The sequence below is a fragment of the Physella acuta genome, unplaced genomic scaffold, assembly GCF_028476545.2.
Source record: "Physella acuta isolate Inbredline_101_S28 unplaced genomic scaffold, ASM2847654v3 ptg000150l, whole genome shotgun sequence".
NCBI classification, from domain to species: Eukaryota; Metazoa; Mollusca; class Gastropoda; family Physidae; genus Physella; species Physella acuta.
This window is the reverse complement of record NW_026731669.1, coordinates 26,496-45,237: the sequence shown is the minus strand read 5'-3', so window position 1 is coordinate 45,237 and position 18,742 is coordinate 26,496. Positions and strand designations below refer to the sequence as shown.

General features: G+C 34.0%; 2 protein-coding genes across 5 annotated transcripts; both read right to left on the bottom strand.

The window, feature by feature from the left end:
- Positions 1–3,512: 3,512 nt before the first annotated feature.
- LOC131935615 (uncharacterized) lies at positions 3,513–5,277 on the bottom strand. The gene is made up of 3 exons (XM_059292116.1): positions 5,234–5,277; positions 4,840–4,905; positions 3,513–4,565 (listed from the first exon to the last, which is right to left on the bottom strand). The coding sequence occupies exons 1-3, from the start codon at positions 5,271–5,273 to the stop codon at positions 3,640–3,642; spliced, it is 1,032 nt and encodes a 343-aa protein (XP_059148099.1). The 5' UTR covers positions 5,274–5,277; the 3' UTR covers positions 3,513–3,639.
- A 3,253-nt stretch (positions 5,278–8,530) lies between these two features.
- LOC131935614 (uncharacterized) lies at positions 8,531–12,520 on the bottom strand. 4 transcript variants are annotated; one of them, XM_059292113.1, is made up of 5 exons: positions 12,141–12,520; positions 11,414–11,674; positions 10,383–10,449; positions 10,011–10,076; positions 8,531–9,735 (listed from the first exon to the last, which is right to left on the bottom strand). In XM_059292113.1, exons 3-5 carry the CDS (start codon positions 10,438–10,440, stop codon positions 8,831–8,833), a joined length of 1,029 nt encoding a protein of 342 aa, XP_059148096.1. In that variant the 5' UTR covers positions 10,441–10,449; positions 11,414–11,674; positions 12,141–12,520; the 3' UTR covers positions 8,531–8,830. The 4 variants fall into 4 exon arrangements, with proteins under 4 accessions (XP_059148096.1, XP_059148097.1, XP_059148095.1 ...); XM_059292114.1 differs by having other exon boundaries at positions 11,557–11,674; XM_059292112.1 differs by lacking the exon at positions 11,414–11,674.
- Positions 12,521–18,742: the final 6,222 nt, after the last annotated feature.

Here is an 18,742-nt window from a genome sequence, read left to right as displayed (position 1 = left end):
TAACTTTCCAGCCACAGTAATAATGAATGTTATCTGTAAAACGGCGAACAAGGTTACACAAAACCATAAACATATCTTTTGAATAAATACCAGTTTCCATTTTAAGTATAGATTCTGTCACATTAAGCCAACTATAAATAGGTTTTTTCAATAATTCAGATTGGAGTACTTTAATTTCTACCTTAGCTGACTCTAAAGATTTTTGAAGCATTGCATTTTGAGCTAGAAGAGACCTTTGATCAAATGTCCATTCTCCTTCTTTATTACTGAAGGTAGAATTTAAAGATGGCACTGGCAAAGTATGAATAGGTATATTTTCAGATATACATGAAGATGTGTCATTAAATGGAAAATTAACAATGCATTGATAATTATTTTCATTTTGACAATATGGTGGTAGGCTTACATTTTTTTTAAATGAAGATGGATTTACAAAATAGGGCAAATTTTCAATTTCTTTTAACTTAGATGTTTTAATGCTTGCAACACATAAACTGGAGGGAGTATGAAGTGATGTTGAAGACATTGTGGATGTATTGGAAATACAATGTAAAATGTCAGTAGCAGATGCATTGAAAAGCGGTAATAAATTAGATTTTATAGAGCTAGAAGGTACATCTTCAGGTTGGAACATCAATAAGGAAACTGGACAATTCTTCTTCTCCCCATTCATAAAATGGCAGGAACACACTCTTGAAAATTTCGTAGGTTCTCTGTCAGGTCGACTAAATAAACATAATTTACATTCATTAACATTTGTTTAAAGCAAAGTCAATCTAATAATTTTATGAAAATTAGTAGAATATTGACATTTTACATAGAATCAACGAAGTTAATGGTTTTGACATTAGGGGTCATCCATTCATGTTGTCCACAATTTTTTTTGGATTTTGGACCCCGACCCCCCCTCCCCGTCCACAAAAATCCACTTATTTTCCTTATGTTGTCAAGTACAAGCGAAATGTGTGGGACGTGTGTGTTGTCAAGTACAAGCGAAATGTGTGGGACGTGTGTGTTGTCAAGTACAAGTGAAATGTGTGGGACGTGTGTGTTGTCAAGTACAAGCGAAATGTGTGGAACGTGTGTGTTGTCAAGTAAAAGCGAAATGTGTGGGACGTGTGTGTTGTCAAGTAAAAGCGAAATGTGTGGGACGTGTGTGTTGTCAAGTACAAGTGAAATGTGTGGGACGTGTGTGTTGTCAAGTAAAAGCGAAATGTGTGGGACGTGTGTGTTGTCAAGTACAAGCGAAATGTGTGGGACGTGTGTGTTGTCAAGTACAAGTGAAATGTGTGGGACGTGTGTGTTGTCAAGTACAAGCGAAATGTGTGGGATGTGTGTGTTGTCAAGTAAAAGCGAAATGTGTGGGACGTGTGTGTTGTCAAGTAAAAGCGAAATGTGTGGGACGTGTGTGTTGTCAAGTACAAGCGAAATGTGTGGGACGTGTGTGTTGTCAAGTACAAGCGAAATGTGTGGGACGTGTGTGTTGTCAAGTACAAGCGAAATGTGTGGGACGTGTGTGTTGTCAAGTACAAGTAAAATGTGTGGGATGTGTGTTGTCAAGTACAAGTGAAATGTGTGGGATGTGTGTTGTCAAGTACAAGTGAAATGTGTGGGATGTGTGTTGTCAAGTACAAGCAAGGACATAGGAACCAGAGTGTGAATTGTGAGTCATTCAAGGCAAGACAAAGGAAATCTTTTCGGTTCGTGTGTGTTGTATTATGAAGGTCTGTTGCCGGATAATCAATATGGGTAACCAGATGGTTAACTGACGGGTTCACCTTATATTTTCCTCTATACGTCACTACGATAATAAGGTGTGCATGAAGTTAATAATAGTTATGAGTATATTTTCTTATATTATTGCAATTTTTTTTTTATTTAGTCTAAAGATTTAACCTTGTTATTTTGATAGGTTGTGCTATGTTTACATTGAAATGTAAGCAGATTAAGTTTCACAAGGATTACGAAACAAGGAGTGTGCGTTTCTTGCTTTATGTTGTGTTGTGTTTATATTTTGTATTGTATCTTGGTTCGTGTGATACATTTTTTGAGTTTTAGACCTTTAGTGTATTTTGTCAATTTCTTTCTCGTCGAAGTATACTTTTTGAATGAATCTTAGAGCATTGCAAAGCAATAACATACTGATATATATATATATATATATATATATATATATATATATATATATATATGACGCCTGTGTGTCGACTCGCCGCTCTCCGTTCGACCCAGACATAGCAAATTGAAGATCAAGCTTTACTGAAATTAATGTTGTCTGTCTGTCTGTCATGCTCTAGAAGAAAAAACAACAATGAAAATAATTACTTCCACAGTCAAACGAAACTGTCCCCGACCGTGACATCACATGGAACAAATGGAAATTTTCAAAACGAAACGAAATTCCTTAACAAAGAATGACGTCATCCATACTCTAAGACAGGGGTCTCCAAACTTTTCAGCCCGAGGACCGCATTAACTATCAAATATCAGTTCGGGGGCCAGAGTTTCTTTAAAGCATCTCTTAAGGGTCGTGGCGCCCCTTCCTTGAATTTTTCGCTATTAGAGTCACTATGTTTTCACCAATGTCTGCAACACGACGAGTGATTGTATTTGCACAAAAAGCTACATTTTCAAATAGTTTTGAATTTTTTGTGCAAAGCTCTTCAGCCACCTCCAACAAACATTTATTCAGTGGACAAAAAGATCGTCGCGGGCCGGATAAAATGACATCGCGGGCCGTAGTTTGGAGACCCTTGCTCTAAGATAAAGACTCTAACATTACCGCCCAATCTTCTTCTTCGTTCATAATTCTAGTGTTGGAAGGGATCCCCTCCAACACGATTAAGTATACTGACAACAGTTTTCGCTAATTAGGCCATTGAGTACGATTTCAGCCTGCTTTTCTTTTTTGATTTGCTTCCATAAATGTTGTAAACCAAGAACAAACTACGATTCAGCAGTTATTAGATTTTGGAGTTGTCTCTCCTAGATGAGTGGCTGTCCCAAGCTAACGAGCCTCATCTGCCCAAGGTTTCGAACTCGAGACTTTTCGGTTTAGCAACCATGAGATTTACTGACTCGACTCGACCTTACCGCCTAAAGTTTTGGTCTAATCTTAAAGTGTTCTGCACTGCAAGTAGAGTTTCTTTCTCTTTGGGTAGGGGGCAGAATACCTCCCCCCCCCCGTCGTCGAAGAACGTCTACCGCCCCCCCCCCCCTACCCCCACACTCCCGAACAAAATACAACTGATATAGGACATAATTTATATTTTTACCAATGTTTCTGGCCATTTATCTTTTAACATAACGCCTTAACTGACATGACAAAAAATATTTACATAAAAAGGTTCAGACGAAGGTAGTTTATGTGTGTGTTTGTGTACAATTTGTGATATATACATAAAAGCCATTTATTAGGAAAAATGTCAACTTACACAATTACATGTTTTATTTTCAGAAAACAATTTGTCGACATTAGTTAGGGACAAAATATTTACAACATTTTAAACAAATTTTAACTTTTTAAAATAATGTATTTGTAAAAAATGTTGATAACATATACAAGTCTTAACTCAATGAAGGTTGCGCCATATTGTTTGTTTACATTGAGTAGACAAGGGGAGAAAACTAATTTTGACATTAGCCCCAGTACTCCCCACTATAATTTCCATGAGAGTTTGATCCACTGTGGGGATGCAGATATAAAACCACATATCCTGGCCTGTAGACAAATGCTCCACTGGAGCCTGGGCATGTGCATGCATTGTACACGTACCTGGTCCAGGTGATTTCATCCTCGAAAATATCATCCCTCTCATGTTTGTGTGTCCATTGTCCTACAGAGACCTGTTTAGGAAAGCCATGAGGATGTGACACTATAACGGTCAACTTGTCCACATCAACAAAACTCTTGTATTTGTCCCATACTTCCCTACATAGACCATCAAAGCGCTGACAAATCTTGTCCAGTTCATCAACCAATTCGAAGTTACATGTAAAATATTTCAACTCACACCTGTCACTCTCAATGTTTGCCCCACCCTCCGCCTCCCAACCATCAAGACTGACTACTGGACTTTTATTGTCATCAAAACCTAAAACACACCTGGTCTGCCTCGCCTCACTGTCATCAAACACCACATGTGTGGCTGTCAACACACAAATCTCCCCCCACACTTTGCTGGGTGTGGCAGAGATTCGACAATTGGCACAACGACAAGTTTTGTCACTCTCTGTGTACTTATCCACTCGCCACACCCTCCCCGTCCCTAACCTCATCACGTGACTTCCTCTGTCATTATAACATGGATATGGAGCTAGAGTTCCTGGGTAAAACTCTGGTCTCTTTAGACTGGTGAATTTCGTCTTTAACTGGATAGTTAGGGCTGCCAATGTTTTGATCGTGTCGGACATGAGGTTGTCGTCATGGTAACGTGAGGGGAGGTAATTTATGTTGAAATCTTTAAGAGGTATAAAATCTTTGTGACCTGGATTTTTCTTACAGCCAGTAACATGTTTGTTAAGATCAGGTTCTGCGCCATAGCAAATCTCAGCATCATGATTTCCTGCAGGAATAGGGGAAAAAGATTCTTTAAACAGTCTAAAACTGGTAAAAACATAAAAGTAACCTATTATTAGTATTATTTTGTTTAGCTATACTGTGTTCAAACGAACACTTTATTTAGCATGCTGATAAAGATATACATAAAAGGGAAACTTTTACCATTTCTTTCATTTAATCAACTATAAATTCACAATAATAAAATAATCTACATGTTTTCACTAGAACAGTTTTATGTTTGACCAAACTAGAATTGTCTTATGTTTGTCATATCTCACCTAGATAAAAGACACCTGCTTGGTCAGTTTTGATAACTTTATCTGGATTCTCAAAATATGTCACATCTAAAATAAAATAATAATCAATTAACAAATACATTGCTTTATAGTTACAAAGAAAAAGAATTGTGACATTACTGTGAAAAATTCTTTTAATTTTTTTTTTTTTTTTTTTGCACTCACACAGGTCTTAGTCATTTGAAAAAAAAATCATTGTTTAATAATTCATAGGGTATTTAGCATATACTTTTACACGTTTAAAACCATTGTAGGTTATAAAGGAATTTTTTTTTTTTTTAAATTTAAATGTAAAAAAATGCAATAATAGTTTTTAGATTACCTAAATTACTTAAAGATTTGGTTAAAAGAATGATTTAAAATTTATCTGGTCTACCTTCAGGTGTACTTCGTGACTCCAATTTTCTTTTTCTCATTTTGTTCGGGTTCGTGTTACTGTAGATATGAAAATAAATCGATTGCTTAATAATTGCACTATTGTTGAATTTGAACAAATAGAATATTTTTTAAATAATTTTACATCGGTGTATAAACGTTTCTCAAGTTTAAGAAAAATGTACCACCTCAAAGTATAATTGTTTTTCTTCTAAATAGCGAAAAACTACATAAAATGTATACCACAACATAAAAATAAAAATACACCCACTTGACTTAGTTCGACAGGCACGACGGAGAGAGCTACTGACATGTTAGTTTTGTGTTTTAAGAGATTAGAGTAATTTCGTACGCAAAGTGTGCCCTGTAGAATACATAATTGCTTATCTTTGATATTTCAGAACTAGCAGGAAGTGAAATATGGTCCATTGTAAGTCAGGTGTACTGGAACATTTTCAAAGGCAACACAAAAAGCATGAATGTATTAAATTACACAATTAGTGTTAAAGTAAATTAAATCACATTTTTGTTTAATACCTTTTGTGTCTTTTTTTATTACAGATAGCATGACCTTCCTTAGATCCATGGGACGGTGCACTTGCTAAAATATTCTACAAACTTCGCTTAACAATTTTGGAACATTGGATTTAAATTCTACATTAAATTTCTAAAATATTAATTTGCAACAAAATCTTTTAAAGTGTCTTTGTAAATTATTATATTCCAATTACAATATTAACTGCACAATAAACTAGACGTCTTTTATAATCTTAATTTTAATTGTTTAAATAATTGCAACCCAATAGAAGACTAAATAAAGCACCGAAGAAAAAAAGCGTAAATAACAATTAAAAATATTTCAGCTTGTCTGTCGTACAACTAACCGAAGAAGGCTGTTTACAACTTGGTGACCAATAGAGGAGTTATAGGCAAATATACCATTTTCCGTGTATTTTGTATATATTAAGTGTAGTATCATTAGCTCTATCACAAGCTTTTCTTAGTCTCCACAACTTTCGGTTTTGTTTATATAAAGTAGAGCAAGTTTGACTCAAGCATTGGAACTAGCCTTTAATGATAAAAGTTCCGCCGTACTACAATCAGTAGAGTACTACTTTGCTGTTTGTATGGTCGGTTCTGTAAAACTTAATTACTTGTCTCGGATATGTAATCAGCATTTAACAATTACCGACATGTGTTGTCTTTACACGGGTATAATATAGAATATGGGAAATCTAACTCTTCCTAACACCTTGCTTCCACTATTTAAACATTTTGGGGAATGGCAAAATGAATTTTAGAAGTACAATTTGAAGTTTATAAGAAGATTTTATCATTGATAACATATTTTTATTTTTTTATCCCTTAAAACACTTTAATAAATGTTCACATTATTAACACAAAAAAAAATAAATGAAAAAAAAAAAAAAAAAAAAAAAAAAAAAAAAAAAAAAAATCACTGTTGTTATGTAATCCAGTAATGCGGTAGTTACAGAAATAAAGCGACAGTGTTATCCCTTAAATTTTCTCCAATATTCTAATAAACACTAAGGGGTGCAATCGGGGTATAGACTTTTTTTTACACGTTTTTATTTTACTTGCTTCCTCTGCGTCAGTCGTCAGTCTGTCCAAAAAAAAAAATAGATCGAAACGGGCGAGCACAATTTCGGGCACTTTTGACTAAGAGAATCGTTTCAAAGTTGGAACCAGGTTACGACATAAAGTCTATGCAATATAACATTGAATTTGACTTAATTCGATGCCTAATTTTTTTTGTTAATGATTTTTTTCTAAAAATAGTACCACTCTTTCCACATTTTCATTTTCATTTGATGCGCAAATGTTTTAAGTCATACAACAAAAAAAAGTACTGAAAAAAATTGCATAAAAACGTTTAAATAACAAGCGTTCATGTAAAAATTACTAAAATGGAGAAAAAAAAACATTTTTTTTTATATATAATAATAATACACTGTTATTTTAATTACTATAAAGAAAAGCGTGGGGAATAAAAGCGCGGATTAAAAGATAAAATACTTGCCAGCGTTTGCTTGATCAAAGGGCCGTCGTGGGTAAAATTTAGTTGACTGATTTTAGGAGGCGCGAAGTAGGGTCAGTTTACTATCTTTTCGAGATCACAATATATTGTGTCATCCACGACAAATGTTTACAAGCTCTGAACAAAGTGAAGTTAGTAGTGCTCAATAGGTTCTGATAATAGAGTTTTTATACAATTTGAAACTAAATGGAAGAAACAAATTTACTAGCCATCGCTTAATCAGAGTGTCGTCCGTGAACTGCAGTTGCTTCCACGCACCAGAACGGCCACGTACTCTGCGAAAAGGCAGACAATTGCCTTTCGGAGACCGCAAATTACTGATTGTGTTTTAATACATATAATTTTAGTAGTACACTTAATAAAGCTGTAAATTTCACTGCCGTTTTTTCAGGAAGTTAATTACATTTAAATATACAAATGCTGACTTTGGTCAGTTTTGAGCGTTTTCTTATACTGCCACTGTTTTTTCCCGTCACTTTGTCAACTTTTGCTACCGGTGATTTTCCACAATGGGGTTCATCACACGTACTTTGCAAATTAGCAGTGTTTCTTTCAGACATTTACCTTTGTTATTTGGGGGCGGACATTGGTTGAAGTATATATTTTATTTAGATATTGTATTTATAATTTTTAGTTTGAGGACGTGTTTTTGGAGGGGGGAGGAGTTCCATGCCGAAGAGATGCCTGAAAAATATGTTTTAAATGCGTATTTTGTCCTCGAACAGTTATGTAAAAAAAAATAATAAACTCTTATCTTGGGGCTAAGCAATCAACCCATGCAGTTTCACTGGTTGCTGTCGACGAGACTATGTAAGGCAGTGAACATCGGTCACTTTTTGCCGCATCATCAAAGTCGTAGAGGTGGGTCGATAAATGTAGCTTCCGGAGATTTGAATATAGATATATAGTGTGTTAGGGATGTTCGTGAGAGTGTATAGTTAGTTAGTGTTAGTAGGCAGTATATAGTATAGACTAGTTAGGGTATGAGTAGAACAATTTATTTGTGTTGATTAACAAACCGATGTAGTATATGTTGAATTGGACTTGTGTTCGATTTCTTAAAACTTTACCAGATATATAAGAAGAGGCGATCCCCGTAAAAAAGGATACTGCATTCGTCCATCCTCACAAGACAGCTAGTCAAAAATGTAAATGTAACTCGTTTTACATGGCAGAAGTCAGAAATCTTTTAGTGAAGCAAACGATTATAAAAAAAAAAGATGTTTTGTTTTTAGGATTAAGTTTCTAGTTATTTAAAATATATGTAAACAAAAAAAAAAAGATTATTTATAAGAACATCTAGGGCCTATCTAGGCTAACAATATTAGTTATGGACAAATATTTACAACATTTTAAAACCAAAACAACTCTAAAATTTAGAATGGTAGATGTCAAAAATAATCTTTAAATATTTTACATCCAATAAAACATTTGTTTTAATCATTTAAATGTAATAACGTGCAAGTCCTAGCACATAATTCAGCCATTTGTTTTTTACGTTGTGTAGACAAGGGGAGAGAACTAACAGTTATGTTAGTCTTACCACTCCCCACTATAATTTCCTTTAGAGTTTGATCCACTGTGGGGATGGTGGTAAAACATGTCATGACCCTGTCTATAGACAGGCGCTCCACTGGAGCCTGGACATGTACATGTTGTATACCAGTACCTGGTCATTGTTAAGTAATCGAACCTCTCACGTTTGTGTGTCCATTGTCCTACAGAGACCTGTTTAGGACAGCCATGAGGATGTGACACTATAACGGTCAACTTGTCCACGTCATCAAATCCCCTGTATTTGTCCTTTACTTCGTCACATAGATCCTCAAAGCGCTCATTTATCTTGTCCAGTTCATCAAGCAACTCTAAGTCACAAGTAGTATAATACAACTGACACTTGTCTCCCTCAATTTCTGCATCCTCCATCTCCCAGCCATCAAGACTGACCACTGGACTTTTATTGTCATCAAAACCTAAAACACACCTGGTCTGTCTCGCCTCACTGGCATCAAAGACCACATGTGTTGCAGATACCACACGGACCTCCCCCCAAACTTTGCTGGGTGTGGCGGAGACTTGACACTTGGCACAACGACACGTTTTGTCACCCTCTGTGTACTTGTTCACTTCATACACCTTTCCCGTCCCAATTCTCATCACGTGACTTCCTCTGTCCTTATAACATGGATATAGAACTTGAGTGCCTGGGTAAAACTCTGGTCTCTCTAGACTGGTAAATTTAGTCTTTACCTGGACAGTTAGGGCTGCCATTGCTTTAATTGTCTCAAAAACGAGGTTGTCGTCATGGTAACGTGAAGGGAGACAACTTGTGTTGAAATCTTTAAGAGGTATAAAACCTTTGTGACCTGGATTCTTCTTACAGTCAGTAACATGTTTGTGTAACTCAGCTTCTCCTCTATAGCACATCTCAGCTTCATGATTTCCTACAGGAATAGGGAAACATAACAACACCTGTAGAAGTATTCACATATGGATATATCAAGTTCTCATGATTTCTACAAGAACAATAACAAAATTGCCTAGAGGAGCAAAGTAACAGCATATTATTTAAGCAGCTTGAAACCAATACAAATTGAATGTATCTTTTAACTTGTTCTACTTGTATCTAAATCAGCTCTAACAAACTCACATGAGTGTTTACACTTGCTCAGTTTTAAATTGTTTATATTACAGTTGCTTTATAATGGTCATATCTTACCTGGATGAAAGACACTTATTTGGTTAGTGTTGATAACTTCAGCTGGACTCTCAAAGTATGACATACCTATAATTTTTAAACATAAAAACACATTAAATGTACTTTATTTAAAATTGTATTGACAAGAAATATAATAAAAGCTGTCAATGTTTCCCTTTTTTTACTCAACACTGTTTAAAATTTCACTAAAATATTTTTCTTATAAATTATATTATGTATTATATTATTTATATTTTATCTTGTAAAAAACTCGTGTAACTTATTCAGGAAAAATAAAAATATAAATTTATTTACAAACCGTCATATTAGTTCTTAAACTACATTACTAAAACATGTGTTCGTATCAGGGATTTAATGCTTATATGGCTCTACCTTCAGGTTCAAATTGTGAGTCTAGTTTTTCTTCTCTTAATTCAATTGAGGTTTCCATGGTTTGTTTCTGTAGATAAAGTTCTTTATCATTAATAGAGCATTTAAAATAAGACTTAATTATAATATGACAATAATAATTAAACTAATGAAGAATTGAAAGCAAAATTTAAACATGACACTAGCTGTAGAATTATTGACATTTGGGTATACCAATTTCTTATGTTTAATGAACCAAGCTTTATTTAACAAGTAGTAACCTAGTAGTCAACAATTTTCTTCTTACAAGTAAAAGAAAGAAAATAATATTAGAGTTATACAGAAAACATTAGGTGTTTAAGTTTAATATTTTGGTTTTTATTATAATCATAGCAAATATGGTGGTAGGCTAACTGTTTCTTTTGAAATTTGCTTTCGGTAAACCTTTTAAAAATTTTCATTAAATGTGATTTTCAATATGTAATCTCAATATGAAAATAAATTATAATGTAGATAACTTTATAATGTGTTTTGCTTAATTAGCCTTAGTTATTTCTAAAGACTTGATTATTCACAAAACATAACTTTCAAATTATTCTAAAAGCTGCATCATAGAAATAAATTCTTTGTAATATTAAAATCATAATAACAATTTATTTAAAATGAAGACGTCATTCTAAATAAATTTAAGAAAATAAATTTAGAAAAAAACGTACATGCTCTATATATGCTGGTATAGACAACAAAATACAAACACATTGTATTCAGTTAAAACTACTTAGATTTTTATTTTAAATAAAGCTTATTGGTTACACACATGCCATAATAAAATAAAATCTACAAACAATAGGACTAATTATTGCAATTTTCATTAATTGTGCATTTTGTAATGATGACTTTCATTAAAAGCAAGGACACGATTTCTTTTTTAAATATCGATACTATAAGTTTCTATTTTCATATTTTTCATCTTATGACGAATGTGTAATAATTCAATTTTAAATTAACATATTATTCCAGTTTAATTACAACAAAATGTTATTGTAGTCACTTACGGATCTATGAGCTGTTTTGTGTATCTTGTAGTTTGAACTATTTTACAAATTATTTTTAATTATTAGCTAGAGTCTACAATTGAAAATGGTATAATTCAGTATGATTTATAGATCGACAGTCATTTTCAGTGGCAACGTATAACCTCCTTATCCAAGACACCTCACTCCCGCTCCAAGGACAAGTTAGGGAATGGTAAGGGACGGTGATGTCTTCTATATCCTCCTCCCACCAACGTCAAAGTGTGGAACGGGAGTTGAAAACTTTAAAGAAAAAAAAAACTTAACCTGAGCTATGAATTCAATAACTCGACCGGTACTGGCCTTGATAAAAAATATATCGTGTTTTTTCCAATATCGTAGAAACTTCTGTACCGTTGTTTCAAATGTTTTCAACAAAGACTGTATGCGTGCAATTGTATTTAGACATAGCAAACACGTACACTCAATCATCAAATGACAAATTCCAACACTTGTATCCAAACACATGCCTTATAGGCCTATATCTTCTTCATTTAATTTTAAAACAAGAGGAACGCTAAAGCAACTGCAGAATTGGAATTGCCTACTGGCAGTTTCCAAAATGTTGCTGAAAATGTTGAATTTAGTTAATAACTGTTACATATTTCTTAATCAATTTTCAATAATGTGTTTTCAATCCAATCCAAATACATGATCTATCTATCTTAATCTATAAACTAAGACATCAAAAGAAAAATCAAGCTCTTACCATCAGCTTCAAGATAAAAGGTTTTCAAAATGGCCGTTCAGTCAGTTACTGCGAAATTCTATTTATAACCTAGCTTTAAAAATAAACTATCACGGTTGTTTTATTTCCCCGCTATTATTTGTGTATGAAAAATTAAGACACCGCACTGGCTAAATAACTTGTTTGGTTTATTTGTGACACATTTGTTCGAGTAAAGATAATATGACAGAAAAGACGGTTTAAAATGTGTATTGTGTATTGTATATGACGTCTTTTGTGTATTGATGAACTTGAGGTTAACGGAGAACAACAAATACATTATTAATTCAGATCCTGATAGTCCGTATTGTTAAATTTATAACTCCTTGTCCTTCACACTCTTTTAAATGGCATTTCTCAAATCTTCGCCATACAATCTGATAAGGAAACAACAATTAGAAAAAAATATTAAAGTAGGCCTATATTTTTATCAACTGTCGTTCTTTTATCTTAGCATTCAGAAGATGTTTCTAAATTAAATGAGGTGACTCTTAAAAGTTAAAAAAAAAAGTATTTTTTGCTTAAAATTATTATGCTTAGATATATATGTAACAGAAAGAGGAAAGATCTGACGTAATTAGGCTAAATCAATGTATACATTCACTTTCGTAAAGTTACGTTTATAAAGTGAGGCTACTCTTCATATGCCGAGGTCACAGAAACAAGTGAACTCTACTTCACTTGCCCCATAGACCGTCAGGTATGAAAGGGAAACTTTACTTACTTTTACTCAGCGGCGTATGTAAGGTTTCGGGGTAAATAAATGTTTTGGATTTGAACCATTAGGGAGAGCCTAGCTACTTTTATGACAGAGCTCGCATTTACCAGACTGGCCTCGACACAGTAAACTCCGACTAAGTGGCTTTTGAAGATGTCGGTTCGATCACTGCATGTTGGTCGTTATCGACCGTGGGTTCTTACCAGGTAAGCCAATAGGTGCTAGACCCCATGACTTGCCTCTATTACTGCGCTACATTGTGGGGTGAGTTCGGACATACGATCCTACTTACTGGATAGTCTGTTAACTAAAAAAATCTAAATGTTATAAACCTTCCTAAGACGGAGAAACTAAGTTTTAACGGTGTGTTAGTGTGTTTTTATGCGCATATGTGCCTGCGTGTATGTGCCTACGTATATTCGCGTGTATGTATGTGCGAGTGAGAATGTGTCTCTCTTGCCTAGTATTGTTCTATCAAATGCTTACAACTACAGGCATGCAATACCTGTTACATACATTGCCCGAAATTAGACAATAATAAATACCTCAATTGCAACATTTACATCTCCAGTTCCCGATTAAAGACGTTAATTAATTCTTTAGCAATGGCCTCATTCAGCGTCACAATTTTAAACCCCAACGAAGAGTTAAATTCACCAAGCACTACATACCATCCTTATCGGTGTGTAATATACTGATTTAGTTTATCTTTAAACCTCTTGTTTTTCTCGTTTTTACAGCATTCGTGCATATACAACTTTTCGCTTAAGTCTAATGAAAACAGAATGCATTTTATGACCACCCCGGCAAATTAAAGACTTGTGTAAGGTCAGTTAAAGGGAACGTTTGTATACGTAGCAATATGCTGATAGGTGTTAAGGCAATCACAGGAATATATTTTTTTTAAATGTCCCAACATACTTTCTAACATTACATCATCAGTGTAGCCAAATCTTCTTCAAATACATATTAAAAAAAACACATATAAATATAGATAAATAAAAATAATATGCATAATTATAAATATAGGTTTACATATATATTTTTATACGTTTATGTATGAAAGTATATATGGGTGGTATATTTGTAGAACTATATGTCTGTATATATATATATATATATATATATATATATATATATATATATATATATATATATATATGTGTGTGTGTGTGTGTGTGTGTGTGTGTTTCTACATTAAATATTGCCATTGCTTACTTTTTAAATAATTAACTCACCTGTTTTCTAATGGCTTCTTTCTATGATGAAAACATTTTAAACAAGTAAAAACAGAAAAAGCCACACAATTAATTAAAAACAAAAAGAAATTCTTTAGTACCTGTAACGTTTAGTGACTAAATTAAAAGTGTTAAAAAATCCATTTGACCTATTTTCTAAAAATAGCTTAAACCCCCAGGTAAGTGTCACGTGATACTGTGTGGATGAATATCAGATAAGAAATTTCCGAACTTACGCAATGTTGCAATACTTAAAGTAGGTTTCTCTAGCTACTATGTATTAATTTAAATCAGGGGCGTAGCGAGGGGGGGGGGGGGGCGGAGGGTGCGGATCGCACCGGTTGACACCATTTAGGGGGGTGACACCAAGGCAAAAAATAGCAAAATATATAGAGAAAAACACTTGAGGGGGGGGGTGTGCAATCTAAAGTTTGAGGGGGGGGGGGTGCAAATCGAAAGTTTGAGGGTGGAGGGATGCAAATCGAAAACTTGAAAGTTTGTCACCGGGAAGGGTCGCAACGCCTCTGGGGGGTGGGGGTGGGGGGTGGGGGGGGGTGACACCATTAATTGCCGCACCGGGTGACCCCGACCTCGCTACGCCACTGATTTAAATTCCTATGTTTTAAATATTTGTTGCTTAGAGAGGTTGATAATATTTGTATTTGGTTGCACAGCAATCCAATTTATACACATATTAAAGAGTGACGTTCAAAACTTGAGACTTGTCTGTTTTTTAATTTTTATTTTCTCGAGTTTATGACAGAAGGGCATAGTGTAACCTGCAATGTAATAGCAAAATTGCTATTTCTTGTAAATAACTAAGATATAATTAAAGAAACAGACAACATAAATGAAAATACCAAACTGAAGTTACACTATTTTAAACCAACCTGTGAAAATATACGATGCACTATAACATATTAAAATAACAATACAACAATTAAATGATTTGTCGAAAAGTGAGATATTAATGCTAACTTATGTTAGTACTTTAACATGTACAATAGATTTAAGTTCTGTGACAGAAAGCTTAGTGTGTGAGGGGAGAGGATTTAATTTCTGTCACGATAAGTGGCAATGAGAAGAGTAAAATGGCGTTCAAAAAATGTAATGTTTATTTTTAGCAGTTTGAAAATAATATTCTGTACTTAATTTTTGTAGTCAAGTTTAAAGTTCATAGACATTTTGTACATTTTTTCACAATGTATACATTTTAGCCAAGAAAGCGGATATTGGAGAAATATTAGGCTGAAATGTGACAAATTTAGTAAGATGTACTATATAGACGATTGGGGGGGAGGCACTAGTAAACAGTTTCCAAATAAATGTGACGTTTTATTTTTTTAAATAAATGACACAAAATACAGGCAATAGTCAATAAATGTGTTAGTGATATCTGAACTTTTAAAGTGACACTATATGTTTCATATGGCACATGTTAATATAAAGTCGTGATTTATTTTATCAACAAACGCACGCTTATCTACTCAAAAATATTCTCGAATTTTATGGAACGGGAAACTGTAGACCTGGGTGTCACGAGCTATACTCTGGATTTATGACCTGTAGTAGACGTTTTTGTAGGAAACATACTGAATTGGGCTGTTTAGATAGACGAGGGGAAAGACACAAATAATGTTCCCAAAATAAAGTTATCAGACATACACCTGTCCATGTTACGGTGGTAATTATGATTCAATAGTTTTAATACATCATAATAGTAAGCTTAGACAAAAAAATGTAAAAAAATGCATTATTTTAACTAAATTTAAGACCAAAAAAGGATAAATTAGAACAAAATAATTACATGAGGTCATTGCCAATAAAATATATTAGAAAAAACAAACCTACACATTTCATCCAAAATGTAAAGGTTTAGTGTAAATAACTTTTACCCAATGAAAGACCCAATCAGTCACATCTTTGATGCTTGAGATTTAAAACGATAGTATTATACAGCAAAATGTATGTTAGTTGGACAAATGTTTGTTTATCCAATAATTTGATATGAAGTTCAACTGACATCATAAATATATAATCAATAAAGTGACATAAAAATGTATTAAATAATATCCAACTTTTTAAAAACATTGTTTCTACCTAAACACTATGCACAGATCATGTCGGTATTGAACAAGTATAAATATAGACTAGTTTTGTGATCTGCAGGGAATTTTTCTGTATTGAAATAGATTTAGCTGGGGAAAGGTTTTGGGTGTTTCACAGGTCTGTCATGTTGTTAAAACTTAAATTGTGGCCACATTGCTATTCACTATCTATTATAATGTGTTTTTTAAATGATACGAAGTAATGGGGAAAAAATTGGTTGAACGCAAAAAACATTTTTTGCAAAAAAAAAAGGATTTTCAGCAAAATTTTAACTTTGATCTTTTAAATCATATAAACAGCGTTACAGAATTGGAAGAACATGTTTAACGATTACATTATTTAAACATCAGCAGACTTGTGTTAAATGAAAGCGATGTCATCTTTGCAATTGTTATCAGACCACATGCCTGGTATATTTTACCAGTACAGCTTGTAATTGTTTTGATCAACATTACATGCATTAAAATAGCTCTAAAATGTACCCTATATATAAAAGATAATAATATAATTTTAAAAGATTCGCGAGCTCATAATATATATATATATATATATATATATATATATATATATATATATATATATATATATATATATATATGTGTGTGTGTGGTGGCCCTAGACATTTTTCTAAGGGGTGGCCCTTTTTTTTCCAGCTCCGCGACTGATTATATTTCACTATTTTACTCAGGTATCTATTAGAGCTGGATGGACTCAGGTACCAGAGACTTACATTCCACCATTTGAGTGCTCTATTACCAGTTGATGCAAACATTTTTAAGAAATGAGAATAAAGAAAATGTTTACACATGTGTCAGTCTATCAGAGCGACGCATTCCAATCTCACTTACGGGTCGTCCTTAAATGGCGTCACACACGAAGGGGGGAGTTGGGGGTCCGTAATTTTGTGACGGTGTGTGATGAGGGTTCAGATGGTGCGACGTCATTCTTTTGCATCATAAAAAGCAATGTTAAAAACTACTTTAAGAAAACTGTTTTTTATAAAATTGAAATAGGAATTTATTAAAATACTCTATATTGACAGAGTTCATACAAAATTTTGGAAAAAAAAACGATGTTTAAAAAAAAATGAACTGCGATTTTAAGTGGGGTTGTAGGCTGAGGTGTGACGTCATTTTAGGGTTTGGGGTTTGGCTTTTTGGATGGATGGATGGATGGATGGATGGATGGATGGATGGATGGATGGATGAAGGATTGATGGATATACAGCAAAAATATTATTGGCGTGATAAATGGCCCGTTGAGGTATAGATACAACGAGCGCTGGGATGATAATGTTTTCTCTTTTCTCAAAACTAAAACTAAAATCATCACCTTAACTTCAAATTGAACCGGAAACAAAAAATGACATTAAACACGAAAATATATATCCAGAATCGGCATTTTAATTAGATTTAAATTGATCTACACGTAGTCACTGTCCATTGATACTAAATAAAGTCGTGGCCATACCCTAAATTATGCACCTAATGTAAATCATGACAAAAGTCGCATTTAGAGTTTCTTTCAGGCAACTCCACGTGGGAAGAGGGTCCCTGCCACACACACCCCAAAGCACGTTAACAGTCCCAATAAACAAAATATAATTATGTACTTTGTTCAACAAAATTTAATTAAAACTTATAATTTAGTCCACTCCACACCCAAAAATTTTAAGTACCCCTTTTCCCCTCGCGGGCATGAAAAGTCTGAAAGGAACACTGGCCGCATCTGTAGATTAAACAAACTAAAGATAGAACTTACGTCTATAATAAAGATCCGTTTTCTACTTTTGGCCGACACTGGTAAAATAATAGATTTGCTATTTACATTTTAATCAGATTTAAATTGATGTACACGTAGTTACTGCACATTGATACTAAATACAGTCGTAGCCATAAACCCTAATCCAAGTGTCTCCAAACTACGGTCCGCGAGGTCATCTCATCCGGCCCTCGGAGAAAGTTTTGTCCACGGAAAAAGAAATATTTGTTGGAGGTGGTTGAGGAAAAAAAAATCTTAAACAAATTGAAAATTTAGCATTGGGGAGGAAAAAGTCTGGTCTAAATAAATAAAGACCGGTTTCCTACTTATGGCCGACAAACCTCACTCACGCTGACATTGTTTCTTTCATACTTTTTTCCGGGGTGTGGCACTTTAAAACAATTCTCCGGGGCGGGGAAGGCCGACACTGGTAAAAGAATATATTTTCTATACAAATAATATTTCGTACAAACCCCCCCAGAAAATATAGTCCCCACCCACACCCGAATATTTCATGTACCCCTCCTCCCTCATGGGGTGGAAAAAGTCTGATCGCATTTGTAAATTTTACAGACTATAGAGCCTACTTCTATAATATAGACCTGTTTTCTAATTACGGCCGACAAACCTCACTCACGCTGACAGTGTTTCTTTCATAATTTTTTCCGGGGTGTGGCACTTGAATACAATGCTCCGGGGCGGGGAAGGCCGACACTGGTAAAAGTATATATTTTCTATACAAATTATAATTCGGTTGG

Bases quoted from the DNA above. Each gene is read 5' to 3' on its own strand.
- LOC131935614 (XM_059292112.1), bottom strand. The intron at 10,077-10,382 runs GTAGAGCCATAT...TAAAAATTATAG, and splicing joins CTCACAATTTGAACCTGAAG to GTATGTCATACTTTGAGAGT. The intron at 9,736-10,010 runs GTAAGATATGAC...CTATTCCTGTAG, and splicing joins AATAAGTGTCTTTCATCCAG to GAAATCATGAAGCTGAGATG.
- LOC131935615 (XM_059292116.1), bottom strand. From the start codon at position 5,273: ATGAGAAAAAGAAAATTGGAGTCACGAAGTACACCTGAAG. The intron at 4,906-5,233 runs GTAGACCAGATA...ATTTTATTTTAG, and splicing joins GTCACGAAGTACACCTGAAG to ATGTGACATATTTTGAGAAT. The intron at 4,566-4,839 runs GTGAGATATGAC...CTATTCCTGCAG, and splicing joins AGCAGGTGTCTTTTATCTAG to GAAATCATGATGCTGAGATT.